The following is a 27,185-nucleotide window of genomic DNA, read 5'->3' as shown; positions in this document are numbered from 1 at the left end:
ACAGAGAAATCTGAGGGCCAAAAAGGATTATATCTTCACTTGTGGCCTGAGAGATAAAACCAAGTGGAACTTTCAGAAAAAGCCTTAAATGTAAACGTATGGTACTTACAGACCTGGATGGAGGAGAAAGTTTTAAGTTCAGTGTTCCCCTATCTACAGAGAAAGAAGAACAGAGAAGGAAAAAAAAAACAAATCCCTAAAGATTTGATTTCCTAAGGCCCTGGGTCTCTTATTTAGTGGAGATGGGAAGGAAGAGAAGAGAAGAAAAAAAAAAAAAAAAAAAAAAAAGAGAAAGCCTAATGTCACTGGATTTAAAATAGTTTACTGAACAAAACAACCGTGCTGCAGTGGCCATGAGATGCACTCCCTGTTGCTGATGTGCATTAGAGCTTCAGCAAATCCCAGTGCTTTAGTCATTACACCACAAAAGGGAGTGGTATGGAAAGTCCATGCTGACAGAGACAAAAATAGTTCTCCCAGGACCATGCAATCTCTGTGAGTAGTCCAATATTTTCTTATGACCATTTATTTAATAGATTCTAAGACCAGAAAGGACCATTGTGACCATCTAATTTGCTCTCCTGTATGAAGAGCATAGAACTCTCGACAGAATTCTTGCCTGAAACTAAAGCATTTAAAAAACATCCAAACTTGGTTTAAAAGCTGCCAGTGATCAAGAATCCACCACCACCTTTGTTGCAGTTTTCTAATGATTAATAACCCTCATTGTTAAAGATTTGCACTTTAAGTGCTTCTAATTAATTCTCCTGTTTGTCTTTCAAATGTTCCATCTTTCTTTACAGAAATAGGGCTAGATACAAAAGCAGAAGACGACCAAGCAGAGATTATATTTACAGGAAAGAACGACATCCAAAAATCCCCAAAAACATGAAGCCTGGAATTTCATCAAGAGACCAAAGAGCATACAGTCCTCTCTGCTTCGTAGTCACTTTAGCTAGAACGCTAACTATGAAGAACCTTATATCCTAGAATGGTAAAAGTAGGTATATATAACAAAAAACTTCAGCATCTAAACAAGTAGGTGAGTAAGGAAACACTTCTGGGATATTACCTAAGACTACGGCTACATCTACACAGAAGCATCTGCCTATAGAAGTTACTGTTGGAAAAGATGCTCTGACAAAACTCTTGTTAACAGATCCTGGTTACACATAAAAACAGATTGATCTTTTGATCCAAGCTATCAACACAAGGGCTTCCTGGAGCATCTACACAGCTTTTACTGTCAACAGTTTCTTTCCACAAAACACATGTGTGTGTCTATACTAGGAACTTCGAAGTAGCCTGCAGAGCATCTACACACGGTTTTCCCTTACTTCAAAGTAAACTTCGAAGTAAGGGAGCCCAACTTCGAAGTCCTTACTCCATTCCTGTGAAGTTAGCAACTTTGAAGTTATTTTGTAGTGTAGACACAGCCTTTGGTGCGTAGATGGTCCATGAGTTCTCACAACAAAACCCAGGTTTTGTCTACAAAACTCTAGCATACAGACAGCCTCGGACAATACCAGAACTTCTTTTCAGTTAAGCAAATGCTAATCAGATTAAAATAAAAATATGATAGTTATTACAGCACAAAGATAAAAGCACAAAAAGATAGCAAAGGTAAAACTCCATAGTATTTGCTATGGAACAGAAATTAGTAAAATGTGAAAAAACACAAAATATGTTGGTACCATCTAAAAAACAAACTTCAAGCTTAATATACTTTCAACATAGATGGATGCTTTTTGAGTCTGAATTGTTTGTTAATTGGACAAGCTATACAATATGATTGATTAAATAGACTTATTGACAACAATTAGTCTGTACCCAATAGCAGTATGTGGTCTACCTTTTAAACTTGACATTTCAATCTAGGTTTAATAGATGAAGCATCAACATTAGAGAGAGCTCACTACCAGAGTTAGTATATTGTTTACAATCTCAGATAAAGAATATTTTCAATTAGTAGGTCATAGAAATTAAGTCTGCCTATAGTTAGAAATACTTCAGTGTTAACATGGGAAGATTATAATTTGTAGAGGAATATATATAAAATTTCCATATTGTAGCTGAGGTCTCAAGTTATTCTTCAATATATAACCACAATTTGGTAAACATGACAGCTTTTCTACTGGAGTTCATTCATATATTTCATTTTTTACAGTGGCTCATACAATACATCTATATGAGACATATCAAACAGCTAATTTCATTCCAACTGTTCTCTCCAATACAAAGATTTTAATAAGCTCTTTTGAAACTTGTTAATTGTTACAAATACGCTATTTTAAAAGTTTTACTCAAGCACGACAGCCCAAAAATGTATAAAGTGACAATGTATACAAAAGTCAGGACCTTTTCTCTGTTGTATGTTCTCTCTTACTGTCATACAACAATGCCTACGAAAACTAAGATGTGAAACTGCATATTTGGAAACAATTACAACTTAACACTGGCACTGCTGTTCTGTTCATAAGACACACTAGGACTGGCAGAAGAGACAGACAGACAATTATACCTTTCACAACATCTTGAAAATCTGACTGGCATTTTCAGTCAGTTGGCGAAACCAAACATTTGTACTTTCAAACACAATCTCAACGTCAGAATGAGATCATGCATAACTTGTACTGAATGAATACTGCTTTCATCCCAGAAGCTTTACCCCGACTTTACTGAGCAGAGGGGTAGTGAAGGAGAATAAGGAAATCTGTTTCAGCACTAACACCGCGTGTCCAAGTGTACCAATTGTTTTTACATTGACAATTTACAATGAACATGAGAAACACCCCATAATGGTCTATTTTTAAGGAGAAAAAATGAAACCAAGAGAAATATCTTCATGCATTATGTGTATTTTAATAAATGAACATGTTAATATAGCTATGTTAATGAAGTTCAAAGGTAATTAGATTAATAAATAATGAATCTGCCATACTCCCACAATTCATAAGATTATTGCAAGTGTCATTATTTGCTTTGGAAGACATTAACTGTTATAAAATTAGAAAAACCTAATTTTAGAACACAAATTATCACTTAATCTCAGAAAATGGAATTTAGGCATTAGTGTGTGTGGAAAACAAAGTTGATGGAATCAATATTGCAGCAAATGGGTTAGAGAACAGAGGAGGTACAGATGCAAGTTTCTAGAATAAGAAATATTGTGGTTTTATTAAAAAAAATCAAATGTCACTCATGAAACTTCATTATGTTTTCTGATAAGGATGGCAGAAGTCACAAACATTAAAATGACTTCTGATATTAGCAGTTCATTGATTTTCTTATTGCATCATTAGGCACTTGGAAAGGGAGGAATCTGGTAGCAGGGAGAGTCATTCTATCCAATGCCACAAAGGGATGGCCATACCAGGAATGCAATGAGTGGCTCTGGTTGTTACTGCCCATGTTGCCTGGTAGCCCCCACCACTCCAGCCAGGCCTAGGGAACCTCTTCTCAGCCTGCAAAGCTTCTCCCACCCCTTGGCCAGGGTGGATCCAGGAAGCACTGGCATTCCTCCCCTGCTCCCAGGAAGGGGACAGCAGGCAGGGTGTGTATCCCCTGTCCCCAGGCCAGCCCTGTGGACAAGCCAGAGGACAGTGTGCATGGCCACTCACCTGCCCCAGCTCAACCTGCAAACCTGACTCTGGTATCCCTCCCAGACCCCTGGCCTCCCACCTTGAGCCCCACCCCCCACAGCCCTGCCCTGACTCCTGAAGACCCCATACCACCAACTCCCTGAAGGTCCAGAGCAATTAATTTTAATACGCAAAAGTTAAAAAGATGTATTTAATGGAGAAGACTGACAAACAAAATTACTCTGAATAAACACCTAATTAACTGATATTATTTCTAAGCAACTTATACGAAAGGCATTTCTGTGGACTCCAAAGGGGCAATGAAGACATGATTAATACTTCAGGCTACGCCTAGATCACAGGAATTTGTCAACAGAAGTTTTTGTTGGAAGATATCTTACAATAAAACCTCTGACAACAAAGTTGCAGCCAAACTGCCAAGCATCTCACAAGAACTATCTGCTCTGTTGATAGAGAGTAGCCAGATGGCCCAGCCGCTCTATTGGCAAAACGATAAACCAGAAGCATGCCAGACAAAAGCTACCCACTGTTCCAGAAGCCCTGACTGTCAGAGGGCCTCCAAGAACATTCAGACCAGCTTCATATACACAGATCTCTGTTAACAGAGGCATTATGCCTCATGGGGAGCGGGATATGGCTGTTGAAAAAAGTGCTGCATTCTGCCAATTTACGCGAAGGTCAGAACAGATAACGAAGGCTGGGAGAGAGGAAGGTTTGGATACAGAGAAAGAAACGAATGAGACAAGAAAAGACTAGAGCTTGGTATGGAGTATGAGGCAGTGATCTGCAACATGAGATTCCAACAAAAGGACTGTAGGAAGTGGACATGGCGATCAAATGATGGGAAGTCCAAAAATATGATAGATAGCATCTTGATAAAAAGAAAATGGATAACATCAGTACAGCAGTGCCAAACTTTCCAAGGAGCGAACATAGACTCAGACCACAGTCTAGTGACTGCAGAACATCAAGATGAAATTCAAAAGGAAGTATAAGAGAGAGATTAAGAAAAGAAGAGACTCGGCAAGGAAGCAGTAGGGAATGCATACAGAGCAGCACTCACAGAGAAGATGTGGGCACAGAGGAAAACCCGAGTGCGTCAAAGGGATAGCCACGGCGATAGAAGAGGCAACTGAGCAGACTGTTCCAGAAGGGAAGATCAATAAGAAGTGGATTATACAAAAGACACTTAAATTAGTCTAAGAGAAGAAAATCATTAAAGATCAGAAGGGATGTTTCTGAGAAGGTGGAACAGCAATACAGAGCGAAAGGCAATGGAGGTAAGGAAAGCAGCCAGAAAGGATAAGGCAAAATGCTTAGGAGGAGCAGTGTGAAGATATAGAGAGGTATTACAGCAAGTGTAAGACTAGGGAAGTGTAGAAGATGATCAGGAATATTAACAGGAAGTGACAACCGAAGAAGATGGCGAACAAAGACGAGAACAACGAGATGTTCACGAACAAGAAAAAGGTTGTGCAGCGATGGATGAGATATTGCACCGATCTGTACGATGCACAGCTGGACCCAAGTTTCCCAGAAGGACTCACTGAAGAGCTGAAAGAGATGTCTCCAGCGAGCATGGAGAGCGAGACCAGTATTTCAACGCAGGAAGGAGAAGAGCAGTGAAACAACTGAAGAACAACAAAAGCCCTGAAAATGATAAGATCACAGGAAAGGTGATCAAATACAGCAGAAAAAGTATGATTCAGGAAATACACTATGTAATGTAGCACAGAAAGAAGGGAAGGCATCTAAGGAATGGACAAGATCCATGCTAGTGACAATACACAAGAAAGGAAGTGCACTGGAGTGCAAGAACTACAGAACAATTGCCCTAAGAAGTCACCTAGTCAAGGTGCTGATGATGTTACTGATGGAGAGACTGAGATTGCAGATAGAACATCTAGTGGACAAGCAAGTGAGATTCAGGAAAGCTAGAAGTGCCATACAGCAGATATTTGCACTAAGATTAATAGTGGAGAAAGCTCAACAAAAGAGCAAGAACGTCTACAATTGATTCATTGTTTTTCAGAAGGCATTTGACAATATAGATCAGAAAATGGCTGGCAGTGTTGCTAGTTGTTCAGAGTGGATAGCAGATTGATATGGTTATTGAAGGGTATCAGCATCAAAGCAGGGACAGCGGTGAGAATGTGCAGAGAGTTGGGAAGTTGATTTAGATTGAGTGGAGGTACAAGACCAGGAGATCCAATAATGCCGAGTGTCTCCATCACGCACCTAGAGAGCAACCGATAAGATCAAGGAAGAGGTAGACGCGATATATGTGCACGGGTTGAGAATCAACAACTTGAGGTTCGCAGATGACATTTTTTCATTGAAGAACATGAAGAGAAGCTAGCGAGAATGGTGCAGTTGCTGAACAAGGAAGGGAGGTGGCAGAGACTGATTACGAACATGGATAAAATAAAAACAAAATGATATTTTGAGAAAAGGAAATGGGAAGGAAGATCAGTGTAGACAGGATTGAATGAGAAACAGTAGAGAAGGAACATGATCTAGACTGTGAGAAGAAAATAGCGAAACCAAGAGCAAGTTTGAAGACTATGGATAAGATCTGGAAAAGCAAAGTGATTGGCTTCACAACCAAGCTGAGCATCTTTAAAAGCACGTGTATTCAGCAGCATGCTGTATGGACATGAGACACGGGTGATAACAGAAGATTTGAAAAGAAGGATGTTGGCACTCAAAAGGAAGTATTGAAAGATCTGAGAATAGGATGGATGCAAAAGTTCACCAGCAAAGAATTACATCGGAAGATACAGCCAAATGAGAACCTACTGCAGAATGTTACACAACGGAAGTTACAGATATTCGGGCATATCTGCAGAATGAGCGACGAATGAAAAATTAAGACCCTGGTGTTTGGCATAATGGATGGTTCAAAGAGAGGCAAACCCCACAGAGAATGGGTAGATAATATAGTGGACTGGTACGGAGCTACTCTACAGAAACTAAGCCACTCCACTCTGAGCAGGGAAAGATGGAAGGAAACAGTGAGGGAGGCATCAGACACCAATGGGCACTGAGCCCATAATTATTGTTGATGACAACAATTTAGGCCGTGTCTACACTTGTCCAAAATTTCGAAAGGGCCATGCTAATGGCCAAATCAGAGAATACTAATGAGGTACTGAAATGAATATTCCATGCCTCATTAGCATGCTGCCAGTTACAGCACTTCACAAGTGCCACATTTCCATTGCATGCGGCTTGGCTACATGGGGCCCTTTTCAAAAGGACCCCACAAACACCGAAATCTCCTTATTCCTACCAGCTGTAGACTAGCTCCGCAACAATCCACTATATCATCTACCCATTCTCTGATATCACAGATAGGAATAAGGGGATTCCAACATTTGTGGGGTCCCTTCAAAAAAATGGCTCCGTGTAGCCAAGCTGCGCTCAATTGAAACGCAGCACTTTCGAAGTGCCACGGCTGGCAGCACGCTAATGAGGTGCTAAGTACTCATTCCATTCATTAGTATTCTCCAATTTGGCCATTAGCATGGCCCTTTCGAAATTTTGGACAAGTGTACACATGGCCTTAAAGTTGCACAAGATTTTTTAATGCAGTAATTCCCTAACTTCCGAGTGCTTGACTTTGTAACACTGGTATTACTCTAACAGGCTTTAGGATGCAATACATACTTATATAAAAAGAAAATACCATTTGTGACTCCAGAGATGAAGTCTGGCTATCATGTGGACTTTACACAGGCCATGAATTTCCTATACTTAGATACACATTGCTTGTGACATTTCACACAGGTTACATGTCTCTTGACTGCCTTGAGGTTGACTTCTTTTCATAAATTTTAATTCTAAGTAACTGGGAGGCATTTAATCTGTGCTGTAGCCATGTAGATCCCAGGATGCTAGAGGGACAAAGTGGGCGAAGTAATATCTTTTATTGGACCAACTCACATTGGTCAAACACAAGCTTTTGAGATTATACAGAGCTCTTCTTCGAGACTGGGAATGCACACAGTGAGTCGCAGCCAAATACAAGGTGGAACAGATTGTTTAGCATAAGCAGCGAACACATCTTTTCAATGAACTATTCAAAGTGAAATGATCCATTAACAGTCTTTCAGTCATGAGGAAGAAGGGAGAGCAAGGCACCGGGTGTACATTTCCTGTCACTGAAGAAGAGCTCTGTGTTAGCTTGAAAGCTTGCCCCTCTAACCAACATAAACTGATCTAATAAAAGGTATTATTACCTCACCCAACTTGTGGGTCTCATTTATTTATAAAAGTCCAACTCTTTTTAATACCAGAAAATATTTTAGCAAGATTTCCAATGAACAAAAAAAATTGGTATAGAGCAAACTAGAGTAGACCTGATGTTATAGGTAAGATTTTACAAACAGTTTTATATATATATCAGGTCTTTTCGATGGTGTCCTTTTTAAAACAAATTTTAAACTTGCCTATTAATTTAAATTTTAAATAACATTTCTGTCTGAAAAATAGCTTACAATAAAATTACAGTCTGAAACAGATTAGCACAATGAAAGTTGCTCGTATTTTTAATTGTGTGCATTCATATAGCACTTTGTTTTGCTTAGAAATTATTTACTTTGGGAAGTTGACCTGCATACTCATTTTAATAAGATCACTTGAAAGTTCAAATTGTTTGGCATACAAATACTTTTCCAAAATAGTTCATCATGTAGACAATGTTCTGGAATAAAGCAAAGTGAATTTGTTCAAAAACAACTACTCTACTCACACAAGGAATTTTTTTTTTTTTTTAAAAGTAACTTATTGCAGAATAGTGTGTTCATGCAGGGACATTACTCTGAAATAGTTATGTTGGTCAAATTTTCCTTATCTAGGCAAGCCACTGTACCCTTCATAGAGTGAGTTTCACCTTCTCATGGGTTTCTTTTACAAAAAACACACAAAGGGAGAGAAATAAATATAGCAAAAAATAAGAAAAAAATGTAAAGTCACAAAAACTAGTGTGTGTATAAGGAGGAGGAAGCAAGGAACTAGCCTGAAACTCTCATGCTAAATTTCAGCATAATGGGCTCCCTTTGACAAATGGTGATATGATGAATTATTTTTCAACCTGGTTAATTTTTTTTTCCCCACTTTTCCCCTGAACTCAAACATATCCTGGGAATATCAGCAGCCCAATAAAAGTTATAACTTAAATTGAACCAAGATAAAAAGCAAGCGATAATCAACAAAATTAATGATTGCAAATGCCTCCTTAGGTTGCAAACAGCTTCCTGCTATGAGGATGCTTAAATGGCTCAGAACATTCTGCAACCTACCACTCACACAATTTGCTCATGTCAAGATCAGACATCTACTACAATTACAATATCTGGAGAGAAAAGTAAAATTCTTTAACAAATGTAACTTGATTTTCTGTATACAATAGTGAAAATGCCTCACTAAAGAAACCCTTTCAGAAACAAATGAAACATTTAAGACAAGTGTTTTATAGAAAAAGACTTGTTTCGCAAATAATAAACATTCCATACTAGCCTACATTTACAATAAATGGGCTATATTTTAATGTAGGTTTATTTCACAGATTTGGTATAGTTAAATACCCCCCTTTCAAAACAAAAACAATTTAACTGATGTTCTGTCAAGTCTGAAAGCACCTCTCACCTGGAAGTTATTCAGTAGACCATAGTGACACTGTGTCTTCTGACAAGATGAGAAGTCAAAATTTAACTTGCATGCAGCAGTAGTGCAATTTGTCAGTTCAGTAATCATAGTGCTATTGATGTTTCCTGTGGCATCCCGAACAACACAAGCACCTAGTGTGGACCCAAAGAAAAACAAAGTTTGTCCAGCAGCAGTTAAATGGTCTTAAAAGAAAAACTGTCAAGTATTTTATAATATAGCATTACAAAACAACAGCTTTCCCTTTAAGTTACACCTGATATTTAACAAACACACCTATGCTTCATTTGCTTGGCTGCAAAAGTAAAGATAAACATCATGCATTACTTATTATGTAACATTTTAACAATATCAATACAAAGCACTTACATTGTTTTACACATTTAAAATGCTTTGTACTACATTCATGTAAGCTACTGCAATCTGCTTTCGTTGGCTGCATATAATAAGCAGAGAAATTCTATGAAAGTTACTTGATCCATAAATCAAGTTAAGCAGTGACAAACACAGACAAAAGTTAGATTTAAAAAAAAAAAAAAAAAAAAAAATCAGCAATTTTAAAATTCCCATGTTTTTCGCTGTGCTGTACATGTCAACTCCTTGGGCAACTTTTTATTTACAACTGGTAGTATATACAACATCAGATTTGGGACTGGTTTCACCTCTGCTGTTCTACATCCTTTAGTTTTCACATTATGATGGCACAGTCACATTTTGCACAAGCATTCAAATCTTTCTGACTACATTTCTAATTCATTGATTCCCTTTTCTGGAAAATAAAGTGTTCTAAAGTACTATTTTAACAGACTAGTAAAGGGGAGGCCCACTGAGTGGGAAAAAACCACCTACTGATTGCTTTGGTATAGCCCAGGGGCCAGCAACCCCAAACATGCATGCCAAGAATAGCACAGAAGCCAGTTTTCCTTAACAAACAGAAGAGTGATCAGCCCTACCCCTCCTCCACCCCAGCAGTAGCTCTGCAACCAACATAGTGGTAGCTCTGCACCCCAATCGCCAAGGTTCCCTGCCCAGGGACAGCAGCAGCTCTGTGCCTGTGGCCACTGGGGCTCCCCAACTGGGATCACCCTGTGTCTTGGAGCTTCGATAATGGCCAGTGGTATCTAGTATTTAAGGAAAAACAAAATTTCTTTAATTAGAAGTTTCAAACACTGAATTAAGGGAATTCTCCTAGCCTTTGCTGATCTCCAGATCAGGTTTCTTCAAAGAAAGAATGACAACAATATTTTCAGAATTAAAAGAACAGCGCATGATACCTGATGGCTTAGATAGCATCTCCTCTGAAAAGGAAATATTACCTCTGAAAGTTACCAGAATGATATTTAAATAGGTAAAATAATGCCCAGCTTTTTTTTTCCCTGTAATAATATTTAAGTGTTTTATATTATATACAATATTCACAAAAATAACATTCAGCTACAAACAGCTCTAAATTCAGTGAACCTTGACATATAGATGGGACAGTTAGCATTGCATGTTAAGATTAAATGACATTTCTTATTAAAATCACTGTTTTCAGCAGCTTATAAAAAACTGCCAAGAACTTTAACCATTTGGGCTGAAATTTTCCATGTCAACTATCCAACTCAGGCTAACATTTTTGGAAGAGGTTAACCACAATGCTTAGTTTGAGAATGAGATTAGTGAGAAATTCACTGTTTAACCCATATTAACACTTTCACTTATCTTCACTTTGGAAAGCTCTGAAGCTCCCAAAACTTTAGATTAAGGCCTCAAACTCTGGCAGCAGGGGGCCTTTTTCTGCCCCCCCCCCCCCCCCCCCAAATCAGAGCCACTTTTGCTGTCCCAAGGAAAATGCAAACAAAGTTCATCATATTAAAATCCTTTTAAGAAGTGAATTTCCAGTAAAGACCCAGTAGATGTTTACAGCTGAATTTCCAGAAGATTTAATTTGCATTGGGCATGCTCAATGACTAGGGTGAAGAAGGACCTCCCCCATTCTTGCAAGTATGGGCTGTGTACCAGAACTGACACAGGGGAGACTGTCTACTGCATTCTTGTTACTTAAGTCTGCTGACTCCCACGCAGCCCAAAGGAAAAAACTGCCTGATTGACATGAAGTGATGGCAAGAGCCACAACAGAATGGGACAAGAAGAAATTGTTTGTGAGTTGTGGGGAGGCTGCGACAAAAAGCCTAAAGACTCAAACTGGTTAGGTACATAGAAGGAGACTGGAATGAGGAGCTAGAAATAGGGAAAAGCCAACACCACCATGGAAGATACAGAGAAGGGTGGCTTAGGACTACTACAGCTTCATCTCCAGAGGATGGCATGGAACCCATGGTTCTTCACCCACCATTTCCCTTCTGTCAGCAAACACCTACAAGCCACTGGCAGAGAGAGAGTGTATGTGTGCGTATGCATGTATGTGCACCTCCTGCTAGGGCTAGTCCACATAGAGAACAACACACTTTTGCTATCGGCTACTCAGTTCGCTTAAGTACCACAGTCTGTGTGGTGGATTTAAGAGATCCAGCCGTGATGAACAAGGTTCACGTGATTGTCACAGGATAGCACTTCTTTTCCCAGTCTGCCTAGGTATGTACACAAAGTCTACATTAAAAGAACATTAAAGGTTGCAAAGTCAAGCACACAAAGGTTAAGAAATGCCAAAATTAAGGGTGTTGGTAAAATGAAGTTGGCCCCTGGTGTGAATGCATTATGTGATCATGTAATTAAAGACAGTTTTTTCCCCACAGTGTCCTTTCTACATTCAGATCATAAGATGGACTATATTCTGGGAATCACTCAGGGTTAAATAATTAAAAAAAAAAAAAAAAAAGACATGTTTATAAACCACTGATTCACTCACTGTAGAAGCAAAAGGCAAGTAGGGGCAGGGGATGGCAGGAATAGAAAGAAGTGTCTCATTGTCAAGGCAGTTGAATTGCTGCCCACAAAAATTCTATTCTGTTCCTGCGTCTGCCATAGAATCTGATGCTGGAAAAGCCACTTACACGAAAATCTTTTTACGAGATACCCACTAACTGTGTATTCCTCATTTTCAGGAGGCCCAACTTATTAGCCTGTGTCAGACTTACAGCAGTGCTGAGTGGTCATAGCTGCAACTGAGGTCAATGGAGCTGTTCTTGAATATGAAAGTACTACCTAATGATACATATGCTGATAACTTGGGTTCCAGGTGTCTGAAAGTGTGTACCCAAAAGTAGTGGATACTCTCAACTTTAATCGTTCTTCTCCAGTTCCATACCTGTAAAATGGGGATACCACCACATTTCATTTCACAAGGATGTTGTGCAAATTAAATACTTGTGATGCACTCAATTATGATAATTATAGGCACCACAGAAAAGTCCACCAAGCATTCAAAAGTCCAGAAATGATCGAATTAAAATTGCCTATGCAACCCTTATCCTGCCACCTGGCATATATGCACTATACCTCTTCCAAAATATGGCTACACTGTTTTTTCCTCAATACTTCTGTTTTATTCAGTAACCTGGATAGCTAGTTCTGGCTAAGGAGGCAACTAGGGTTCAACTTCCTTTTGCCATCCTCATTAACATATGACCTTATTTACTGAATATCATCCAAACACTACACGGACTATAATAGGTTTTGTCATCTAATGGACCTTTCTATTGCTCAGGCGAGTGTGGCTTTTGGGAGGCTGTGTTGTGAGCTGGTGGGTTGCAGGTCTGCGTGTCTGAGCATTTGTTTTGCAAAGAGGGGCAGTTTGATAGCATATCTGCAAGTTTTATAAGTTTGCAAGGCATGAATTGGGAGTGCTTTGTTCCAGGTGGGGATTCAAGATCTGATTAAATTGGAGGTAAGGCTTTGAGCTGGGCCTCGCCAGTCAGCAGCCTTATAAGAAGGCGGCCATAGCAAAAACGGTGAGCAGCAAACAGGAGTTTGCCTTGCAGCAGGGAGCCCCATACCTGTTGTCTCTTTCTTATTGGTTTGTTTCTCTCGTGCCCTTCAAGGTGGCACATTAGAAACATCTAGGTGAACTCTCTAAAGAAAGGGGAATAATGGATGGTGACCTGTCTACTGAGAAGTTTGCTGTTGTGACCTACATGGCATGTGCCACGTTGGTCTTCCTCCTGGACGAAAGAAAGATTTTGGTATGTTCCAAGTGCAAGCCGGTTGCCATTTTGCAAAAGAAGGTTAGAGGACCTGAGGCGCAAATATCAACCCTCAAGTCCATCAGAGAATGTGAAGACCTTCTGGATAGAAGGCACTATCTAGTACTTCTGGAACAGCAGGCTGTTCAAAACAAGTAAGAGAACTGGAAGCATATTACCTACAGAAGAAAACCAATTCAGGTCTTCCCAACTCCAGTGGAGTTAAGCAACCGCTTTCAGCCTCTCTGCACAGGTGACACAGTGGAGGTAGGTGGGGCAGATACCTCACAGGGAACGGATCGGAAGAAGACTCCACAGATTGCAAGGCACGGGATGCGCAGTCCTAGGGATGAGGGTTCTACGATCACCACCCCAAGAGAAGACAACAACAGGTGGTGGTAGTCGAGGACTCCCTCCTAAGAGGGATGAGTCATCCATTTGCCATCCAGACCTAGAATCCCAGCAAGCTTGCTGCTTACCAGGAGCTAGAATCTGGGATGTTACAGAGCCTCTTCCAAAAATCATCCCCTTCCTACTTCTCCATGTAGGAACTAACGATACAGCCAAGAGCAACCTTGGTGAGATCACTGCAGATCACATATCCCCACAAAGAAAGATCAAGAAATATGGAGCACATGTTCCATCCTTGTCCATCCTCCCTGTGGACGGAAGGGGTCCAGTTAGGGAACGTCGAATCGCTGAGGTAAATGCATGGTTGTGTAGGTGATGTCACAGAGAAGGATTTGATTTCTTCGACCATGGGACTCTGTTTCATGAGCAAGGATTGCTAGGAAGAAATGGGATCCATCTAACGAAGAGAAGAAAGACCATCTTTGTGGGCAGGCTTGCAAATCCAGTGAGGAGGGCTTTAAACTAGGTTTATTGGGGGATGGTGACACTAGCCCTGAGGTAAGTGAGAAAGGACTAGGGTACAACAAAGTAGGATTCCTAGGTGAAGAGGAGAAAGTGGCCAAGCCGCCACTTCTAAGGCACTTGTACACGAATGCAAGAAGACTAGGAAAAAAACAGGAGGTACTAGAGACCCTAGCACAGTCTAAGAAATACGAAGAGGTTAGAACAACAGAGACTTGGTAGGATGACTCGCATAATTGGAGCGCTGTTTAGAAAGGACAGGCAGGGGAGAAAAGGAAGAGGAGTTGCATCTGTGTGAAGGAGCAGTATGATTGCTCAGAGCTTCAGTATAAGGAGGGAGAAAAGCCAGTTGAACATCTTTGGGTTAAGCTTAGAGGTGGAAGCCACAGAGGTGATGTAGTTAGTGTCTGCTATAGACTGCCAGATCAGGGAGATGAGGTAGATGAGTATTTCTTCAGACAGTTAAGTGAAGCTTCCAAACAACAGGCCCTGGTTCTCATGGGAGATTTTAATCATCCAGACATCTGTTGGGAGACCAATACAGCAGCACACAGACAGTCAAGTAAGCTTTTGGAGAATGCTGGGGATAACTTCTTGGCACAAGTGCTGATGGAACTGACCAGGGGCCATGCACAACTTGACCTGAGGCTCACAAATAAGGAAGAGCTAGCAGGAAAAATAGAAGTGGGTGGCAACCTAGACGGCAGCAACCATGAAATGGCAAATTTCAGGATCCTGACAAAAAGAAGAAAAGTAGGCAGTAAAATACAGACCCTTGATTTCAAAAGATCAGTCTTCAACTCCCTAGGAGAGCTAACGAGCAGGATCCCTTGGGAAATGAAGATGAAGGGAAAAGAGAGTTCAGGAGAACTGTCAGTATTTTAAAGTCATCTTACTGAAGGCACAGGAACAAACCGCATAATAAGTAAAGCAAATACGGCAGGCAACCAGCTTGGCTTAAAGAAATCCTTGCTCAGCTTAAACTCAAAAAATGATGCGTATAAGAAGTGGAAATGTGGACAGTTGACTCAGGAGGAGTATAAACATATGCCTGGAGAAAGTGAAAGTGAAATTGGAACTGCAGCTGGCAAGGGATGGGAAGGGTACCAAGAAGGGTTTTTACAGGCATGTTGACAATAAGAGTTATCAAGGAAAGTGTGGGGCCATTACTGGATGAGAGAGGTAATCTAGTGACAGATATAAGAAAAGCTGAAATACTCAATGCTTTTTTTTGCCTCAGTCTTCACAGACAAGGACAGATCCCACACTACTTTGCTAGACACTGTACTACGGGAAGGTGGAGGGCAGCCCTCAGTGGGAAAGGAACAAGTTAAGAATTACTTAGAAAGCTAGATGTACAGAAATCCATAAGTCTGAATTTAATGCACCCAAGTGTACTGAGGGAATTGGCAGACATCATTGCCAAGCCTTTGGCCATGATCTTTGAAGGCTCTTGGAGACCAGGAGAGATCCCAGATGATTAGACAAAGGCAAATGTTGTGCCCATCCTTTAAAAAAAAAAAAAAAAAAAAAAAAAAAAAAAAAAAAAAAGTGAAAGAAGGACAATCCAGGAAACTATAGACCCGTCAGGCTTACCTAAGTCCCTGTGAAAATAATGGACGTGATGATCCTCAAAGAATACATTTTGGAGCACTTAGAGGGAAAAGTGATCAAAAGTAGTCAATGTGGATTCACCAAGGGCAAGTCATGCCTGACCGATCTTATAGCTTCTACGAGGTGACAGGTTCTGTGGACTGGGGGAAGTCAGCGGATGTGATACACATTGACTTCAGCAAAGCTTTTGATACAGTCTCCCACAACATTCTTGCCCATAAGTTTAGGAAGTATGGATTGGATACACTGACTATAAAATGGATATAAAGCTGGCTTGACGGTCAGGCCCAATGGATAATGGTAAATGGCTCAATGTGTGGATGGCGGTGGGTTTCAAGTGGGAGTGCCCCAAGGCTCAGTTCTGGGGCCGGTGTTGTTCAACATCTTCATTAATTACCTGGATGAGGGACTGGACTGCATCCTCAGCAAGTCATGGATGATACCAAGGTAGGGGGAGAGGTAGATACATTGGAGGGTAGAGAAAGGATCCAGAGTGACCCTGGATAAATTGGAAGATTAGGCCAAAAGAAATCTGATGTGGTTAAACAAGAAGTGTAGAGTCCTGCACTTGGGACAGAAAAATCCCAAGCATTGTTATAGACTGGGGACCGACTGGCTAAGCAGCAGTCCAGTGGAAAGGAACCTAGGGGTTATGGTGGATGAAAGGCTGGATATGAATAAACAGTGTGCCCTTGTAGCCAAGAAGGGCAACAGCATATTGGGGTGCATTAGAAGGAGCATTTTGAGCAGATCTAGAGAAGTTGTTCCCTTCTATTTGGCACTGGTGAGGCCACATCTGGAATACTGTGTTCAGTTTGGCCCCTCCCAGTACAGAAAGGGTGTGGATGTGCTGGAGCAGGTTCAGCGGAGGGCAACGAAAATTATTAAGGGGTTGGAGCACATGACCTATGAGGAGAGACTGAGGAATTTGGGCTTATTTAGTTTGCAGAAGAGAAAAGTGAGGTGCAATTAAATAGCAGCCTTCCATTTTCTGCAGGGGAGCTCTAAAGAGGATGGAGAGAAACCGTTCTCAGTGGTGACAGATGGCAAAACAAGGAGCAATGGTCTGAAGTTGCAGAGGGAGAGGAGCAGGTTGGATATTAGGAAAAACTTCCCCAAAACAGGGGCAAAGCACTAGAATGCATTACCTAGAGAGGTGTTGGAATCTCCTTTCCTAGAGGTTTTAAGTCCCAGCTTGATAAAGTCCTGGTTGGGATGACTTAGTTGGGGTTGATCCTGCTTGAAGCAAGGGGCTGGACTCAATGACCTCCTGAGGTCCCTTCCAGCCCTATGATTCTCTGCATTAAGAGTCACAGTACCCAAGTGTCTCACATGTTACTAGGGAGGCCAATAGACTTGCCAGCCCCCTGGGAAATGTGGAGATGAGGGCTGGCTCCCTGCTCCCAGAAGGGGTGGGACTGAGGGTAACCCAGAGCGCAGTGCATCGTCCCCTCATCTCCCAGACAACCCTGGAAGTCACCAAGAGCCTGACTCACAGTGCTCTGGCAGAGATTTAAATGGCCAGGAATCCAGCCACTGACATTCCTACAGTAGCAGCAGCCAGAGCCCCAGGCCCAGGGACATCATTCCCCTTTGCCCTCGCATTACTAAATTGGATTTTTGTAACATCTAGATATACACATCACATGTATCATCCCCATCATACAGCTTCAGAGCCGAGACAAATGTTAAGACCAAAATTTAAAAAAGACTCATATGCCCAATAATTTACACCAAGTGCTTGATTTTTCAGACATGCTCAGCACGCATAGGGCCCAATGCTTTCTACTAAAGTTACTAGCTACAAATGGTTACCACTCCTGACAATCAGGATAGGATGACTATCCAAAAAGTGAGTATTTGATTTAAAGGATCTGGCTTACAATACATAGAAAGCCTGTGGCAAAGACAGGGACAGAAGCCAGTTTACGTTCTGTATCTCTTACCTTCCCAAAACGCTACTTTTCACTTTTTTCCTCTTGCATCATTCATAGCAGTTGGAAGATGTACAGTGAATGAGATGAGACAAGCAGGCTTTACAGAAATCACCTAACTGATTACACAAAGCTCTTCCTCATTCACCACTCATCCTCATGCAGATTGAGGCAAGGGTCCATGCAAAGACAATCATAATTTTTGCATTTCTTGCTGTAATTGCTTGGCTTTACTAACAAAACATTCTTTTATCATAAGTCACGTATTAAATGCCCTGAGTTTAAAAGGAAAAAAAAAAAAAAAAGCATGAATTAATTTCGTCGTCACATGAGCCATAAGGTATTCCTATACCCCTTTTAAAAACCTACTCCACTGAGTCTCAGAGCACAGTTCTACAGGCTCAGAGCTGTGGCATGGTGCTAAGAACAGTGATGCACATGTTCAGACTCAATCAGGATGGAGCTTGGAATCTGAAGCCTAAGGAGGGAGATGGGTTTCAGAGCCAGAGCTTCAGCCCAAGCCCCAACATCCACACTGTTGGTTTTAACGTCACAGTACGAGTCTGGATCTGTACAAACAGACACCGAGACTTGCTGTCACCAATTTTAAGTCCCACTGTAGCTAAACTCTTACTGACTCGCACCCCTCCATCACATGATCTGAAGTGTTTAAAACACAAGACTTTTAGATTCTCAACACAGACCTCTCTCTTTGGTCTAAAAAGAAGGAACAGATAACAATAGAGGGTCTTTATTCTTTATGTGGAACAGGCACAAGAAAAAAAAATAATTTGGCACTGAGTTACACAGATATGTGCTACTCATGAGAACGTTACCTAAGACGTCTGTCTGTGGAAAAGGAATGATGTCTTGGGGTTACAGCAGCAGTAGACAGAGATCTGACATGTTCATTCTAAAAGACAGAGTGGCTAAGGAGATGAGATTTGAGTCTGCCATGTAAGTGGACTTTTTTATTCCTGCCCCAAGAGACAATATGCTTAGGGTTGTGAAATACTCGGAAATATTAACGCCAGCCAACAGAAAAGGCGTCTGAACTCAGCCTCCAGAATCCCAGCCCTGTGGACCCTAGATGAAAGGATCCCCATTCCCTACATTAAAGGATTTGAAAGAAGGGGTGGAAAAGAGGAGATAAAAAAGTGCCATCTCACTGAGGCTTTGGAGCATGCCCAGTGCAGATGGAAAGTTCAAAGTGATAAGGACAAGGTCTACTCTGCATGTAAAGAGAATGATCTTCTGGAGTTTATCCCAAGCCTCAGTCTAATCTGGGTGAATTTTCCCCAAAATACATTAAGGCTACAGCTACATTTGAAGCATCTGTCCACAGAAGTTACTGTCGGAAAAGATGTACCAACAAAACTTCTGTCTGTAGGTTCTGTCTACACATAAGAACAGATAGATATTTTGATCTGCTCGGTCAACAAAAGCCCCCACCCCCCACAGCATCTAGGCAGCTTTTTCGTAGACAGTTTATCTACAAAATACATTGTGTGTGTAGACAGACACTCCATGAGTTTTGTCTTTAAAAAAAAAAAAGTTTTGTCTACAAAACTCTCTAGTTCAGACAGCCTATACATATACCATTACACACTTAACCTATTAAGGCTAAAATCATAGCTACAGCAATACATGTTATAAAACTATATCAAAGCATACCCCAAAAAATTAATTAAAAATCAACTATTTACCTACAGATACTGCAATTCCTATGTAAACCAATGTGGTAATTAAGATGGCCAACAGAGTTCCTTTGGGTATGGCTGACTGAGGATCCTGAAAGACACATTTAAATGAATGCTTACAGTACAAATAAATAAGTAAACTGTTCCTTAAGTATTAATTTGATAGCTTACTACTTACTGCAAGATCACCTGAGATATTTGCACCAGCCAGAATGCCAGTTGCAGCAGGGAAGAAAATAGCAAATACAGTAAAGAACGTTTCACCGTCTCGAAAATCTGGTCCAAAATTCTCAGTAAATATTTCAGCTGTTGAAGAAATGAATTTTGCAATGTATTATTTTATGCTATGTTTGTACACAATCTCAATATTTATCATTTCTGCATGACACGTGAAATCAAATAAAAACAACGAAGCTAAACTTGAACCAAAATGATAGTATTTGCATATAAAGTACAGAAATGTCTAAAATGGCAATATTTTACACTTGGAAAACTTTACAATGTCCTCCCAGCCTCAAAAGTAATAAAACTGGCAAAGTAGTCAAGAGATTTCTCTGTAAGTAATACAAATAAAATACCTAAGGAAAGAAAGTGAATGCAATTTAAATGAAGCTAGTGATAATTACAAGGTTTATAAAAATTTTAGGAATGTAACTATAAAGCAGATGAAGGAATTACGAAAAAATTAGGCAACCCACAATTAAAAACTTTTGGGGGTTAGCACTTTCTTTGCAATAATGAAAAAACCAAAGTATACCAGAACTATATTTCAGTAAAATATGAACTTTAACTCATTTTTCTATTAAGTTGTTTGTACTGAAGATATTAAATGCTATTGCATACCTTTATAACCAAAGAAACCTTTAACCTTCTTGCTATCCAGTGGAATGAATGTTCCTATGACAAAGTCACCAATAGCTAATAGCAGGATCACCAGCAGAACAATCTGCGCCTGAAATTTTAAAAATTACAATCAAAGTCAGGTACCTACCACCGTCTGTGAACTGAAAGACTCGGTACTAATAGATTAATTTTAAAAACTTTGAGATTCCATTTTCACTTATTGGATTCAGATAAGTCACATGGAAAACCTGAGAAAAATCCCACGCACACTTATGCTAGAGAAGGGGGAAGAAGAGTAGTCAAGAAGAGAAACCTCACTTTTCTTGAAAAAGGAGAATTAAAAAGGCCACAAATACAAATATATAAAAGTCTTAAAATCCTAAGAAGGTGAAATGATCTTTCCTAAGTCGTCAATCAAGCGTAAGCAATAAAAATTGATTTCTCTGCATATTTCTCCTCCCAAATGCCCAAGTAGTGATTGATTAATGATTACAAAAAAGTTAATCATTTTGTTTGCGTTTTCAACCACTGATATTGCTGACTACAGACTCCTAGACTTTTTTGAATCTCATGCAACATAACTGGATTACAAAAGACACAGCGGAAGATTTGAATTTAAACAGTGTTCATTCACTTTTCTAACAAAGTTTTACAAACAAACCTGATTTTAAATAAACTCAGAGGGGCAGGCATATCAGTCTATATAGCTCCACAAACAGTTCAGTAGCATCTTAGATTAACAAATTTTTTTAGACCATGAGCTAAGTGGCAAGACCCACTTAGAGGATTAAAAAAATAAATAAAAGTAACTTCTGAGGCACAACCTGCTTCATAGCATCATGACTCCCATTGTTCAAATAATAATATTTTTAAAATATTCCTCAGCCAGAAAAAGAAAGGTTTCAGCAATATGCTATTTTGGAATTGTGTAGTTGCACTACAAAGGGTGAAATGGTTTGCTGTGCTCATTGAATCTCACAACAGAATACACTATCTAAGCTGGGAATTAGTCATGTGATAAGACCCATTGATTTCACGCAGAATTAGGTTCCCTTCTGCTGGATTGCTGCAGCAGAACGTTAGGACTTCAGAAGGTTACATTATAAAACTGATGCTATAAAAATTAAGCTGAACAAATTAAGACCACTATAGAAAAAATTAAGTTGAGGCGATCAAGCTGACAAACAACCTGATATACAAAAAAAGGCCTGCTCCACAGCAAAGCATACAAAGAAATAAAAGTTAGAAGTAGAGCCAGTTTTCTTTTTCATGCCCTGGTTTTGCCATTACCCATGGGAAGTAGTGAGCAATAAAAAGCCAAACGCTACATAAAGAAGAACAAGGCAATCCGTCTATGAAAAATGAAAACTGATTTTTTTACAGTTTCAATTTCATTCACATAGAGTCAGGTCATGTCCTCAAAAAAGCTTTTCCCCATGCAAAATTGACAAACAGGTTCATGGGGATGTAATTGCCACTAGACATCGGACTAAAATCCCCAGGGGAAAAAATTCAATCTTTAGATAAAGAGGGTTTAACCCCCCCAAGGCCCATCTACAAGAAGTTAGATTTCTCCAACAGATTCTGAGGAAATTCAGGCTAAGTTCTACATACCACAAACCATTTTTTCCCAAATCCTCTTGCTTGCGCTAGAAGATTTCAGAGATTTGATAAGAAAGTTAGAGCACCCCCAGAAGGTGCCCATATTTCTGGCTTAGACTCTAAACTGTAAGATCAAATTTATAGCCAGCAAAGAAATTTAGGGCTCAGGATAAAACACAGCATTCAGAAACAGAGATTCTGGAGTTTGCTATCTTCTGTGTTTATTAGCCTAAGGAACTACATTCTGTGATGTCAGTGTGGTATGACCAGGATTACATCATATTTCAAACCATTTTGTCAAATTAGCAGAAGAAGTATGTATGTCCACAAACAGAAGCTTTGTTCCATGCATGATAATGCCATTACTGAGAACAAAATATTAGTACTTTGCTGTTTTAAATTGCAAATACATTAGATGAGAAGTATTTGGAGATCAGATTAATCATCAAAATATTTAGTTTAGCTCCCACTAGGCTCAAAAAGCAGCAGCAGGCTAGTGTCCTTAAAGTAAGTCTCGTCATAAGTGAAAGTTGCTCTGACAGACAGGATCTATTTCTCCAGGAAGAGAGAGATTCTAATTGTCTGTGGTTCAAATTTGTTTCTCCTTGAAAGGAATTCATATGTAGTCATGAATATGCAAGAGACACTGTTGTCCAACTGTTATTGTTGCTATACAATATGAAAATATTCCTAGAGATTTTAGTATCATGGCTTCAAAAGGTTTGCTAATTACTTTGAAAGCTCTAACAGAAAATGAAAGAAGTAAATGGTAAAGATTTAGGAGTGCTGTATTGTCCACTGGACAATTGTGTAGAACATCCACATGAGTAAAAAGCAAGGAACATTTGAGACTACCTGAGCACAGGACTGGAAAATGTAGACTATAAACTGCATTTTATACATGAGTAGAGCTATTTTTCCATAGAAATTGAAGTTAACTGCTTGAAGGGTAAGAAAAAAAAATTAGCTCCAAAATGGACAACATCCAGAGAACACACAGAGAATGAAGGTATTCTGTTTTGTTAATTAATTATGACTTGCTGTTGGCACTACTACTGGATTACCTGGAGAGAAGTTTCCTTTCCCCAGACAATTTAATCGCTAAAAACATTATAAGCTGTATTACGGACACCCTTCTTTTGTCTTCCTGAATACAAAGATCACATCAGGTGGGAAATCAGTGTCAGGTATGACATAGCCAAGCACATGGACCATCAATATAATGTTGCCTGTGATTCTGTTGGTTACCGAAAAACAGCAATAATGACCCAACTACCCAATAGAACAGGGAAGATATCATTTGTGAAATCTGTTGTGGTTAGGAAAGCAGATCAAGCCATTTCTTGACTGACTCAGAGAAAGTATGAAAATAGCAAGTGGGAAAGTGTGTAAGCACATACAGAAAGGGCAGGAAACATCTGGGTCCAGGTTAGGGCTAGGTCACTGCACTGCCCTTCACGTTGTCCAGAAAAGTGGGGAAAATATTTATACCCCACACTGGTGGACCCTTCTGTACCAGGATTGGGTGGGCAGCACTGACTCACACAGTTGACAAAAAAAGTCAGGGTTCTCTTTGGACTTGCTGCAACTGTTATGCTAGTTGTCCCTTTTCTTTCAGGGAGTGGGAAGGAAAATTTTGCCCTCACTGCTAGATTGGTTAACATAGGATGGGGTTTGCTTCCTCCACAGTTGGTCTGAACTCAGTGCAGTGGAATAGGCAGGTTAGTTTGTAATGTTGCAATTAATAATGAAAAACTTGTCCAATGCAGGTACTCAGTATGGATAAAATGGATAAGTCATCAAATCAAATAGGCTGGAAAAGAATTTGAAGGAAATCTTCTCATAAAGGAGCTGAGTAAGGGAATCTCTGGGCTTCTACATCTCACCAGCAGAGAACTGACCCTTCTTTTCTTTGCCCCGTTAGAGGAACTGAAGAAAAGATTATTAAACAGTGGGAAGCTGAACCCCTTTTCCTATACTTCAATTTGTTGCCAGATACGCTCAGATATAACAACTAATACATATATGGCTTATTTAAACCACATCCATAGCCTCTTTTCTCTCCTTCCGATATAGACAGACATATGTATTAAGTACAAATGTATATTTAAAGTATTAACAGAATCTGAAACAGAACGTAAGACTATGAGCTCTTCTAGTTTCTTCATATTAAATGTCAACATTTTAAATTTTAGATCACAGTTACTTACTTTTGCTTCCCATTCCATTCCTGCTACAGAGATACCTAACAATACAAGCACTGTGATGGCTCCTATAATTCTGATGTCATTGGTCTCATCCAACATAAGTGCACCATATTCCTAGGAGAGAAAAATTTTAAGGACAAGTATCAGAGAGGTAGCCGTGTTAGTCTGTAGCTTCTAGAACAACAAGAAGTCTTGTGGCACCTTATAGACTAAGCTATTTTGGAGCATAAGCTTTCATGGGCAAATTACATAGAACACAGATTGTATTTTTTTTTCTACTACACAACAAAAAAGGGAATAGTAGCTTACTAACTGAATATGAAACAGTTTACTTTTTGATCATTGGTTCAAATCTGCTGATGTCAGTGAAAAAAGAGAGAGACCAGATGAAGATTGTTACAAGGCTTAAATAAAAGACCTAGTGGTCCCATTCACATCCAAAGCAACTGCTTTCAACTAACAGAACGGGTTTCAGCTAGCAGCCTTATTGACAGGCTCCATAAAGAAGCCAGTCACTGAACTAATGTCCACAAGCTGCTCCTTGCTGACAATGCAAAAATCCTTCCACAATGTTGTTCCATGACTGCTCTTCATGCTATAAATGCTGAGTAGCTAGGGCTTTTCTTCCTGCATCTCTGTAGAAATAGCTTTTTTCTATTAACACACACACACACACACACACACACACACACACACACACACACACAGAGTCACTTAATCCACTATAGGCAAATATATGGCAACAAGAACCAGTGAAAGCACATAATTAGAAGTCAGAGATGAAAGAAAACCTTAACTTATCTAGTGCATTTTTCCTTCCAATGCTAGGTCTTCCTGCATAGAACATTTACTAAGGTTCTGACAAACTGCATGTGTCTGTGTCAAATATCCCCAACTACAAAAACTTTCACTATTTCTTTTCAGAGATTCTTATGTGTATTTGGGAAATTCTTGGTGGTATACTGGTTGCAAAAAAGGAACATATTCTCCTAGTCCACTCCTCTCGTATTACTATTAATAATTACTCTTCGTCCTTAACATTTTAAATATTTGCAGATTTGCATAGCCCAGGATCTTCAGCAGTCATTTGCAAAATTTAGCTCTCTAAACCTTTATCACGGCTGTCACTCATCTGAATTATATCCTATTTGTCAATCCAGGTTGAGCCTCTCTTGTCTGGTATTCTCGAGACCTAACTAGTGCAAGATGAAAATTTGCTAGACTACAGGAGGTCAATATTTTCTAGCACATTACCAACATGTCAGCTTCTTACTGGGATCTTACAAGACATTTAGAAGTCAAGTAAACTTAAATCACAACACAGAACAGTGAGAGCCAGGACTGGTGGCTGGAAACAAACTTCAACAGACCATGGGAAACTTTGCTCACCCATGATAAGTGGTCATCCAACTAACTAAAATCACGCTGAATTACAGATGTTGCCGGGCGAGACTGTTCTGGATTAGAGAGGTTCAACCTGTAGTTTTATGGCAATACATTATTCTGCTTCTGGGTAATACATTATATGTCAGGTGTGGTTATAACATAGTACTGAAACAGAGAGGGATATGATGTTCCTGCCACTATGTATAGAAAGAACGCTATGTCAAAAAATGCATTGGCCTTTTCTTGCTGACATATTCTTGAAAAGAAAAAGTCCATTACTATTTTCGAGTTTCTTCCCATATTACCACATTCTCTTCCAACAAAACATGAATTTTAATTTTTTCCTCAAATAACTTCTGCAGCAGGAAAATTAGATCATACTTGTGATTGTTAGTTAAATTCAGTCTCTTGTTTTCTGTCCACTTGGAAATCTTTCTAAGTCCTTAAAAAAAAGGCTTAGCATCATTCTGCCACTCAACCACATGTTTTAAGCTTTAGAAGACTGCTTGGCAATGACAACAAAAGGCTTATTAGTAATTCATATTTACCAGCCTTTTTTCTAAACAGTCAATTTGATTTTTATTACAATTTTAGTTTACTCCTACCTCTAAAAAGGCAATATCAAACTGCATCAATATGACAAATACTGCAGCACATCCTAAACCCACAATGCATGCTGCTGCTAAGTGAAGTTAATAAAAATAGCATAAAGTGAGGGTCGTCATGCAGATTAGCTAATGCAATTTATTTACCTGCAGCAGTTCTACAACTGTCTCTGCAAAACCAACCACATACATAGCCACTGCAACAGCATTAGCAAATGCGAAGATCAGACCTATTGCACCACCAAATTCAGGTCCCAGGCTTCGGGAGATTAAATAATATGCTCCCCCTAAAAGGAAAAATTGTATGAAAATGCTTTAGAACTTCAGACGAACAGAGGGGTAGTCATTCAAGAGTGCAACACAAAGTCACTAGCATCAATTTCATTCTTAAATCCCAGACACTAGAATAATAAAAACAAACAAATCTGAACTACTTTTATTTTTCCTTTTAAGAAATTCAGTATGGAACAGATGCTGACAGCTTATTTTTAGAGATTCTACTTCCTCAGGTTACTAAAATTATTTGAACGTGTGGTCTTTGGCATCACCTGAGACATACATTAAAAGTCATCAGAAAGAGTCTGAGCATCCATCTTATTGTTCAAGTACAAATCTGATTTGGAACTTTACAGATATTTGTCTTTCTAAAGAAGTGAAGTAATTTTGAAAGATGAAGTCAGGCTGAATGCTTTCTCTAAGTAACTTTGCTAATGCAAACATGGAAGTAGACTTTTACTCAGGGAGGACTTGTGCTTCTGACATGCACTGAAAAATATAGGATTTGTTTGTATTTGATATGCTGGGTTTTTGTTTTTTTTTTTAAAAGATAATCTGCCCAAATATATGTCTGAAGATTAGCATAACCAGGCAAAAGCAGTCAAGAGATACTATTTTGTTTCAAAGCAGTGTTTCTCAATTTTTTTTTAAATATAAAGTTCCCCCAGACTACGCTCACATACCCCCTAAAGGTACACATACCATGGGTTAAGAAACATGGTGCTAAAGTAATCCGAGATCTTGAAACAAGT

The 27,185-nt window shown here is 39.5% G+C and overlaps 1 protein-coding gene across 2 annotated transcripts in view; it reads right to left on the bottom strand.

Annotated features, from left to right (window-relative positions):
• SLC12A2 (solute carrier family 12 member 2) overlaps positions 1-27,185 on the bottom strand; it is a 114,406-nt gene that overhangs the window by 52,236 nt on the left and 34,985 nt on the right. For both annotated transcript variants that reach the window (XM_074995038.1, XM_074995039.1), the window contains exons 5-10: positions 26,305-26,444; positions 24,170-24,280; positions 20,358-20,466; positions 19,693-19,820; positions 19,521-19,605; positions 9,252-9,403 (exon numbers count right to left, since the gene is read on the bottom strand). In XM_074995038.1, coding sequence (XP_074851139.1) covers positions 9,252-9,403; positions 19,521-19,605; positions 19,693-19,820; positions 20,358-20,466; positions 24,170-24,280; positions 26,305-26,444 — 725 coding nt within the window. The remainder of the gene's footprint in view (positions 1-9,251; positions 9,404-19,520; positions 19,606-19,692; positions 19,821-20,357; positions 20,467-24,169; positions 24,281-26,304; positions 26,445-27,185) is intronic.

This window comes from Carettochelys insculpta, chromosome 5, assembly GCF_033958435.1.
Source record: "Carettochelys insculpta isolate YL-2023 chromosome 5, ASM3395843v1, whole genome shotgun sequence".
Classification (NCBI taxonomy): Eukaryota; Metazoa; Chordata; order Testudines; family Carettochelyidae; genus Carettochelys; species Carettochelys insculpta.
This window is presented reverse-complemented; position numbering and strand designations above follow the sequence as displayed.